This window comes from Belonocnema kinseyi, chromosome 6, assembly GCF_010883055.1.
Source record: "Belonocnema kinseyi isolate 2016_QV_RU_SX_M_011 chromosome 6, B_treatae_v1, whole genome shotgun sequence".
In the NCBI taxonomy this organism is placed as follows: Eukaryota; Metazoa; Arthropoda; class Insecta; order Hymenoptera; family Cynipidae; genus Belonocnema; species Belonocnema kinseyi.
Genome location: NC_046662.1, coordinates 135,036,167 through 135,046,981, shown reverse-complemented (window position 1 = coordinate 135,046,981; position 10,815 = coordinate 135,036,167). Strand labels below are relative to the sequence as shown.

General features: G+C 34.6%; 1 protein-coding gene across 1 annotated transcript in view; it reads left to right on the top strand.

Annotated features, from left to right (window-relative positions):
* LOC117174970 overlaps positions 1–2,452 on the top strand; it is a 5,241-nt gene extending 2,789 nt beyond the window's left edge. The window contains exon 2 of the mRNA XM_033364443.1: positions 1,590–2,452. Within this exon, the coding sequence (XP_033220334.1) occupies positions 1,590–1,814 (225 nt within the window). The 3' untranslated portion in view covers positions 1,815–2,452. The remainder of the gene's footprint in view (positions 1–1,589) is intronic.
* The last annotated feature ends 8,363 nt before the right edge of the window (positions 2,453–10,815 follow it).

Below are 10,815 nucleotides of genomic sequence, written 5' to 3'. Positions count from 1 at the left end.
AGCGAGGGCGCATACTTTGAATAAGATATTTGTTATCATTCTCTTGAAATAAATGTGTTTTTTTCTTGAAAAAATACCGGTTTCATATGTATACACCTGGTACATAGTTTGAGCACAACATTATTATTTTATTGTTCCTTACTTTTTGTGCAATAAAAATGTGAATTTTTCAAACCGTGCGTTATTTGGTTAAAAATTGTAATGATCGATTGATTTTTTAAGTTTTGTAAATGTTATAACTCAGATAATTTTTATATTAAAAAAGCTTTAGATGTACTACCAACAGTTATACATAGAATCTTTGAATCTAAAAAGAATTCTCAAATTTTTTTAAAAAGCTCTGACTTTTTGAAGTACTATCCTACATGGCTTTTTAACGAAGACAAAAAAAAATTGTGCAAAAGTTGGATTTGATCCGTTCATTTTTTTCGAGATTTTTTTTGCATTGTATATTGGCTTAACATATTAATTTTCGATGTTCCGCATACTGCTTTCAAGAAATGTAAAGAAAATGACTAGTTCTATTGAAAAATGGTGTGAAATCTAAATTTTGTAGTGTTAAATTTAGGATATTGCTAATACTTTATCAATCATAAATGATGAGAATGTAATAAATTATGATAAGTTTGCATATCTTTTTAGGCGAACAATTTTTGTCTATCAATTCGTTTTCGTACCTTTCGTCGTTTTCTACAAATTTTTATTTTTAATGCCATTTTCATGATTAAAACCAAAACAACGCGGCTTATCAAAAAGTAATTCATAACAAATTTTTCATATATTTGATGTTTTTATTTTCAATGTTATTTTCACGAATAAAACAAAAAGTACGCCTCTAATCACGAAGTGATTATTAATTAATTTGTATATTTTTGGGGGGGTTAAATTTTCGTCGATTCATCTTTTTTCGTATTCTGCATAGTTTGACCACAATATAGAATTTTTTGATTTTTCTTTATTTTTTGGGCAATTAAAATTTGAATTTTGGATTTTCTAAGATAATCCAAAAATTTGTCATGACAATATTATAGGGATTTTTAAAAGTAATGTTTTTCCTCCCTTGACATTTTTTCATACCTTGCGTTGCTTGGGTTAAAATTTTGAATTTCGGTTGTTTACAAAATTTTGAAAATGCTATAACTCTAATAATTTTCTTTTAATCGAAAAAAGTCATTAGGATAAATTGTTTGTCTATTTCAATACTATAAATGTGCGTACGTCGAATTTTCAAATTCAGAAAAAGTGGTCTCAAATATGTTCAAAATGCGCTCACTTTGAATTTTCATCAAAAATGGCTGGTTAATGAACTCGTCCTTTCTTTTAGGACCTTAAAAAAATGTGTTAAAGATGGATTTGATCCGCTCGTTTCTTCGAGAGTTATCGTGTTTACGGACGGCCGGACAGCTGGACGGCCGGACGGACAGGCAGACAGACAGACGCCATCGTAAAAACCTTATTTTCGGATTCAGGTGGTCTCGAAACGTGGAGATCCGTTGAAAAACTGTGATGTCAAATTTCCGACATTTCTAATACTTTCTTAATCATAAATGATGATAATGTAAAAATATCATTTGAACTTTTATTTACAGGATCTTACTTTGTTAGTACGCTCAATCGCAGCAAAGATGGTTTTACCTACCTACAAGATTGATGTTTTGACGAGTCAAATTCAGAATTATTTGGATCCCACAACTTACCTTGGATTTGCGGTAGAAACCAAGTTGGAAGAACTTTCGTTCTACATGAAAAGCTTTTCTTCTTGCTTTATTCAAACAGTTGCAACAAAGATCACCCGTGAATGTTGCGATATTTGAGAAAATTTCTCTTTTATCAGTAGCCAATATGCTTTCGGCTTCCAAACAAAATTTGAATTTATTATTCAAAAATTTCAATATTCCAGAGAAAAAAGTTGCTGAAATTGATAATCAATGTTTTAAAGTTCATTTGTTATAATGGAACGTGAAGAAAGACACTGTTACATTTTAGAATGAATAATTTAAGTATGTTGATGCTTCTGGTATGAATCCCTTCGAAGAGTCGGTCAATTTCGCAATTGGTGTGCTATTTTTGCCCCATTCCAATGCTGAGATCGAAAGGCTTTTTAGCTAAATGAACCTAGTCAAAACATAATTGAGGAATACGTTCAAACTTGACATGATGAACGCAATTTTGATGATTCTTTATGGTCTTAAACGCTACGAAAAATGTTGTAAGAATTATGAATACCCTAAAGACGTGCTTCAATCAATAGGATTATCTCAAAAATATTGTACAAGTAGTGCAAATCACAATATACAAAATTCTTTGGCAGAATCAAATGATGTGACTGCAGCCATCGAAGAATTTGTTTTATTTTTGATCACTGATGAACATGGTGATAATAAAAATTTTTTGTGAACGTAGTTTTTGTTAGTATGTATTTCTTAGTATGTTTAAGTGGACTGAACAAAAAACATGTGATATTTCTTCGTGTAATATTTCATTTAAATTAATATATTTGATTTATGTTGAATTATATAAAAATATATAATTTAAAGACGATACGTGTGGAAATAATATATGAAAGGAAAATTGTAAAGCTTAAAATACAATAAAAAGTTGAGAGTCATTATACGTATGCACAGCAATTTATGTACAATTCACTACACCTTAAGGTACCTGATATATACTCCTTCAGTTATTTAACGAAATATTTGAAATACACTTATTATGTAATATGGAGGATATGGGAAATTCGTCATTTCAAATTTCGGAGATTTTATGCGGAAATTGAGCGCGTCCTTGCGGGATATAGTATCTCAGATCTGGCAGCACTGGTCTTAATTAGTATCGCTTGCAAGCTCGAGGTGTTGACCATAGTGCGAATCTACTTAATTTAATCCATTTTCGATCGACTTCTACTGGTTTCGGATGTAGGACTTCAATTTCTCTAGTGGTTCTGCCAGGGTATTTCCTTAGCTTATTTGGAATTCAGATAAAATTATAAATACTTCTTGGTTGGATCACTATGTTTAGTGCCTAAGCTCAAATAATGGAGTGCCGACCGGTGATTTTCTCTTAGCTTTGTTTTTTTTTGGGATTCTGTGCCACAATTATTCATGGATTATTTTGGAGTTTTCTTCGCACGTTTCCTTTTTTTAAGATGTAAGTATCGTATGTAACCCCTGTGCCGAACCTTTTCTCGTGTAACTTCCCGACTTCTCGTTATATTTGTGTAATTTAGCTTGTGATAATGCTGACGCATTTCCTCTTACTAATTTTTATATTTATTTTTTTATTTTTTCGACCCCCCCCCCTTTTTTTAACAAGTAAATCCTAAATTGGTTATATCGACGGTTGATTAATGTTAATTTTTCCTTTTTTTACCGGATTTCGCCTAGTTTTTCAGTCCGCTATTTCCTTTTATATACTGTTTTCACTTTAATACGATATTTTCTTCATGTCCTTTCGTGTCCTTTCGTTTATATTTGACCTTGTTTCTCTTAAGTATTTCCACGTTATCGTGTCAACATGTTATGGGACAGCTCTAACTATCTCTTTTTCTTTGTCTTTATACTCTTATTTTATTGTAAAGTGTCCTACTAAGTTTTATTTGAACGACCCCCCTCTCTACCTAAGGACTGAGGTAGCCCTTTTTAAATAATTTTTGGGATTTTCGTTCGTTTACCGCTTACAGTGATTACTGCATAATAATTTTATCGTTCTGGTCGAGAATTCGGGTAAGACTACCCAGAAGTTTCCTTTTTTTTAGTTACCATTACAGGATTGCCTTTATGCCTTGTGCGCGGCCTATAGGACCTTTTTCAACTATGAATAAAATGATCGCGTGACAATTGGCGCCCAATGTAGGGGGGGGGGGGCGCTTTTCAGTTATTATGGAAAGCAAAAATGGTCCTAGAAATTTGGCAAGATTTTTTTTGGTATAAATTTTAGAAATTTGAAAGTAAATTTTAGAAATTTGAAAGTAAATTTTAGAAATTAGAAATTTGAAAGTTGCAAAATTTGAAATTTTTATTTCAGGGTTCAATAATTTACGAATATTTTTATTCGAAATTTTTAAACTTGTTCCTAATTAAAAAAAATAATTTAATTACGAACTTAAAAATTTTCATTTCAGATCTCAATAATTTATCAATATTTCAATCAAAATTTTTTTAATTTACCTTAATTTTTTTAATTCTTACAGTTACAAATTTTTAAATTTACCTTTCTGGTCTCCAAAAGTTAGCAATATTTTATTTAAAATTTTGAACATTTTGGAAGATTAACTCATCGTTGAGATATGAAGAAGCGTTATTTTCTACGTCTAAATGACACTTTGGATCAAATTTTATATTTATAAAATAAAAAATTCTCTTTTCAGGTATCGAAAATTTGGATAGATTTTTATTTTTTATGAAAATCAGAAATCTAGAAAATTAATTTCCTTCGAAAAGTTAAGAAGTGATGTTTAATTAATTTAAATGATAATTTAGAGGTAAAATTTTGCATTCATAGAATTTACGATTTTCTTTTCGGTTTTCGAGTATTTAGCAGTGTTTAATGTTTATATTTAGAAACATTTAATAAGATTTAATGTCTTCATTGAGTTAATCATTTTACTGATATGAAAAGATCGGACAACGATCTGTCGTGATTCACTGCTGCTCGCACACTGGTTTTCTCAAGCGACAAGGCTATCATCACACACTCAAACTGAGAAATCACGTGACTTCAAACATTCATTTAAATAAATAATAAGAAAACCGAAAATAACTTTGAAATAGGCGATATCGGTAAATTGAATAATTTTCAATCGCAGAAAATCTCATAAAGACGAAACATTAGAACTTTTAACATACCGCCCGCTTCCTGAATGGTAACTGCACGATGAAAAGAAAACAATAAGTGCTTAATCGAGTATTTGTCAACAACGCAAATGCCGCCTACCGTAAAGAAACAGTACAAATGTAACTAAAATTTAAGTCTTAGCCTCCCGCCATAATCCAATAAGTTTATAGAATAATTTTTTAAAAATCTAATTAATAATAGTTGTTCAGATTTCGCTCATTTCTTTCGCTCTGACTGGTAACAGACAAATCTGAGTAATCGGACGTTCGTATACCGAACTGGCAGTTTTTACGCGAACAGAACGTACTAAATCGGCCTTACCCTTGTAGCATTTAATTATACGGCATAACAACCATCTAGAAGGCGGTAACGAATCATGTTTCACAAGGGCGATATCACCGATCACAAGATTTAGCTCTTTGTTGAACCATTTGTAGCGTTTTTGTAAAGACTGTAAATAATCAACAGCCCATCTTCTCCAGTAAATCTCTGAAATTTTTTGTACTAACTGCCATCAATTTATACGATTTTCCGAAGTAAATTCCGATGAGGGTTCTGGAATTCTGGTCAAACGGTCTCCAATCAGAAAATGTCCAGGTGTAAGATAGGAAAAGTTTTCAGGATCATTTGAAAGAAGGGCAATAGGACGGGAATTGAGGCAAGCCATTATACGAGTAAGAAGGATATAAAAGTCTTTGTATGTAAGAGTATGTGCACCTACAATTATTTTTAGATGGCGTTCAAAACTATTAACTCCAGCCTCCCATAAACCCCCAAAATGAGGAGCGGAAGAAGGTATGAAATGCCAAGAAGTACCTTGAATTGCGAACTCATTATGCAAATCAGCATCCAGTTTAAGATTCAAAAGGCAGTTTTTTAATTACCGGTCAGCACCGTGAAATGTCGTATCATTATCACTGTACAAGTGTACAGGTCTTCCTCGCCTTGAAGAAAATCGCTAAAAGGTGGCGAGAAAAGCAGCAGATGAATAATCAGAAACAAGTTCTAAATGGACAGCTTGCGTAAAATAACAGGCGAAAAGCGCAACGTAAGTTTTGTAACTCTTTCCGTTACGACCGGAAGTAAAGCGAACATTAAATGGGCCTGCATAGTCCACACCAGAATGTGTAAATGGACGATGTGGGGTTACTCTAAACTCAGGTAAGTCCCCGATAAGTTGTTGAGACAGAGCCGCGCTCTCACGTGTGCCCTCCACGCAACTTTTTGTCAGTCGTTCAACCAAGGAGCGAACCACTAAAATTCAGTAACGCTGTCTGAGCGTATGTAAAGTTAATTGCTGACCACCGTGTAAAGATCGAAGGTGAGCAAGCGCGGCGATAAGCTTACTCACGTGGTCACGCTGAAAAATGATAGAATGCTTCTCATCAAAACTGATAGAAGAATGCCGTAGTCTTCCATCTAACCTTAAGAGATTGTTAGAATCAAAAAATGGATTCAAACTTTTTAATAGCGAGTTTTTTGGAACCACCCTATCTTCTTCGTTTAAAGCTTTTATCTAATTAGAAAAGGAATTTGCCTGGACGAATTTAATCCAAAATATAACAGCTTGTTGGATTTCAATCGCATTTAGAGAAATGTTTGAAAGTTTAGGTTAAGGCTTATTAAGTTTTTAGTGCTTGAACACAGAGGCATCAATAAACCTTTTACCATAGGCCGTTACGCGAAGGAATATTGGCTAAGAGGAGAATTTAAGCATTAAGTTGAATGGACTTTTGATCACACTTAAAACAAGATGAATCTCTAGTAGCCGCTGTTCGAAATTTGATTGCGAGGGGGCTACGTAGCGATATTCAGGCAATTTTGAGAAATGCAAAGTTAACCAAGGTCGGCCTTGGTACCATGAGGAATGCCTTATTAATTTTTCGGACGTGAGTCACCGTGTAGCGCATTCTGCCGGATTATCTTTCGTAGAAATGTATCGCCATTTCGTGCGAGGTACCAGCTCATGAATTAGGGGAAATCTATTAGCAACAAACACAGGCCAATTGGAAGGATGTTTTCCTAGCCAAGCCAAAACTATTACGGAATCCGTGTGACAGTAAACAGGTATTTTATCCACACAACTCCAAACGCGGAATTGATGCATATGTAATAGGAGCTACTTTGGATTTAGCCATTAGTAGGCCAACATGAGCCTCCTTTAAATCTTCACTAAGAATTCTAATGTGAACGGAAGCTGAATAAGCTTTTGACGAAGCTTCAGAAAATCCATGAAGCTCGAATTCAGAGTTTGTCTGTAGTTGTCGTGCCCATCTGGGGATTTCAAGTGCTTCTATATTTTCAAGAGAAAAATGATAATTTAACCATTCAATTTTAAGATCATCAGGTAGTCCGTCGTCCCAGTCGAATTTACGCAGCCATAGTTCCTGCATTAAAATGTTTGTCACTATTACAACTGGAGTTATCCAACCCATAGGATCATGCAACTTAGCTATTTATGAGAAAAAAATCCCTTTTGTTGGATTTTCGACTAAAGAAAAAGTCACTTTAAAAAGGAATGAATCAGACTCAGGATCCCAAAATAAACCTAGAACCTTCAGCTAAGAATCCTCCGCTAACGTACCGATGTGAAGATGAGAATTCAAGGAAGAATTATTTAAGTTAAACTGGAAGCGTTGAAACCAACCCTCAACTTAGTAGTGGAACTACTTTCTCTTAAGATAGGGTGATGAGGCAAATACACAGTTTGTGGAAAACTATCCAATTCCTTTCCTTGAAGAAGTTCCATGTGTCTTAGGCTTTCATAATCTGATAAGGAACTGGAGTATTGTAACAATAATTTCGATTTCTCTGATAAACGACGAAGTACTTTATTCTAAGCGATCTTAGCTCTCTCCAAGGATGCACCTATTTTTGTGGGAGAACCGTTTTTGAATGGTAAGCCTATCATGTAACGTCCGTCTTTGTTCGTTGGTAATTCGTGGCGAAATGCTTATCACAAAACATCTCGTCATCTGTTAAAGTATTTTCAAAGGGAACTTCCTCCAACTCCCAGAACCTGGTTAAGTCTTCATGCAAGACTTCTGCTAAAATAGCCTGATGTGATGTTACTGGAATGTTAATTTCTATTTTATTTGAGACTGAAACCGGCCCAGATAATATCCGGCCAAAAACGGTACTTTGCGCAGTAAGAGAACCCAATATACCCTGTTGGACACCAGGAAGAAAACATAAGCCATATTTATCGGCTCCTAAAATCAAATCAACTTGATGGGAGCTAAAGGGATTTGGATCTGCGAACCCTAACTCCTTTAATTGATCTTCATTCCCCACATTAGATTTTACAGAAGGACCATATGGTGTAAGGTGTAACAATACTAAAGCTTGGATGTGGACTTTAGGACAGTTCTTTTCTGTAGGGATTAAATTGAATTCTGCTAACTTTCTTGAAGAATCAATATTAACTCATCCAACCTCATATACTACTGCTTTAACCTTTTTGTAGCTTGGACTTAATATTTTCATTACTCTCTCGCTAATAAAACAACATTCAGATCTTTGGTTCAGCAAAACTCTAAATCTGTGACTTCTTCCATTTTCAGTTTGGAAGGAAATAACAGCCGTAGCGAGTAAGGTTGAGCGCGACAAATTTTGATAATTACTCATAAAATGAAACCAAACTTTAGCGTCTTCTTCCTCAAGCACTACATGAATTGCCGCAATCATTTGATTGTGATGCGAGAGAACCTGAAACTGCAAATTGAGAAATAACCGATGCAGAAATAGTTGGTTGTAAGTTTCGATTTGAATTATAATCATTGAAATGCAACAGGGAATTATGTCTCCTACGGCATTTGTAACATTTGAATTTACTAACAAAATTATGAGGTCGATGTCCGGACGTGAGACAAATATAACAATAATGATTATTTGTAGCAACTTCCCTACGCCTATCCACAGACAGAGCATTGAATTAGTTGCATTTAAATAAAGAGTGATTATCCTTACTAAGGATACACTTTGAGCTAGAAGTTACATTGTGGCTCCTACTCCCGATTTTTTTGAAGCTCTACTCTTTTCTTGAGAACTTGCACCAGGCTTTGAAGCTTTAATAGCCTCCAAAATACGTATGCGAGTCTCCAAAAACGAGTCAAGTTGTTGATAAGTAGGATAATCAGTGCTAGAACCAATATGCATATCCCATTCTTAGAGTGTACCAATATCAAACTTTTCAACCATTATAAAAACAAGTAAATCACTCCAATATTCTGTTAAGTGTTTAAGACTTTTGAGAGCCGCCAAAGACTCATTTGTTTTATCGCGTAAGTTTTTTAAGTTTTCCAGAATATTATTCGACACATTAGGAAGATTTATAAAGCTTTGTAAATGAGTTGAGATTAAAGCTCTCTTGTTGTCAAATCTAGTCTTTAGCGACTTCTAAGTAGAGATAAAGTTAGAATCAGTTATCGACAGATGTCTTAAAAAACCTTCAGCTTCACCCTTTAAGGACAATTTCAATTAGTAAAATCTTGTTACATTTAACAAGGAATCGTTTTGAATTATTAAAGCATTAAATAAATTGCGAAACTTCTCCCAATCCTTGTAGTCTCCTGAAAACTCCGATAAAGTCATCTGAGGAAGTTTAACAAGCAAGGAATCATGACAAATAATTTGAGACTGATTTAAACATCCATTAGCCTGAGTCTCAGGGAGTAAGCAAGACCAATTGATTCTATAAAAAATCTCGCGCATTCAGATAAGCATCTTCAATAGCGAGATACTTAGACTTTGTAAAATATTTCAATTTCTCACTCTCAGCCGACGTAATTCCAGCTTTAATTTCCAGATGCAGGGTTTCACAACTCTTCCAGCATTGGTCAAGAAGTTCTATTCGTTTCTTAACAGTAGCCACTGTTAGATTGTCTTTTCCAATTTTCTTAAAATTGGTTTCAGTGCGTAGAATAGCCTGAAAAATCTCTGAAAACTCAGAGAATAATGGATCCATTTTAGAAAAAGGAGCAATATAAATTGAAATTTGCTGATAATGCAACTAACACTGAAAAGTCTTAATTTTCAAACTAAAGAACTGATTTACTTTAGTTTTAAAGTGCTCTGACAAGGCGAGCAAATTTAAGTGTGCGAGAAAATAATTACTAATAAAATGTCAATAAATCATCACTGAAATACTACGGTCTGCACTATTATCATTTTGTTTGCCAGAACGAGCCTCTCTCATTATGGGTAAATTATAGTTGTCATCTTACCACTGGAGAAGGTTAAAAATCGATGAAGTCTAAAATTAAATGTGTTGACAATCATCCAAATACTAGGCAGTCTGATAAGTCCCTGAAAAATGAAACACGGAGACGTTTTTTTGGCCAAAGTCGATTTTATTTTTCAACATAATCTTCTTTTAGGTCGATACAGCGAGACCAACGATTTTCTAACTTTTTGATACCGTCCGGAAAGTACTCGATCGGAAGGTCTCCAAAATACGCCTCAGTTTCAACTATGAGCTCCTCATTTGAGTATAAGCGCTTACCGGTGAGCCATCTCTTCAGGTTAGGGAACAAGTAATAGTCGCTGGGGGTCAGGTCTGGTGAATACGGTGGCTGAGAAACCAATTCGAAGCCGATTTCATGTAATTTTGCTTGTGCAACTAAGCATGAATGAACAGGCGCATTGTCGTGATGATAAAGCTGTTTTTTCTTCTTCAAATGCGGTCGTTTTTCGGCGATTTCGATTTTCAATCGGTCCAATAATGATGAATAGTATGCTCCGGTTATGGTTTTACCTTTTTCAAGATAGTCCACGAATATTATGCCATGTGCATCCCAAAATACGGAGGCCATAGCCTTTCCGACCCATTGTTGCGCTTTTGGACGCTTCGGAGCACCTTGGCCCGGTGGAACCCACTGTTTGGCCTGTTGCGTTGACTCAGGAGTGTAGTAGTGGATCCAGGTTTCATCCATGGTTATGAATCGGCGCAAAAACTCGGTCGGCTTACGCGAAAATAATGACAAA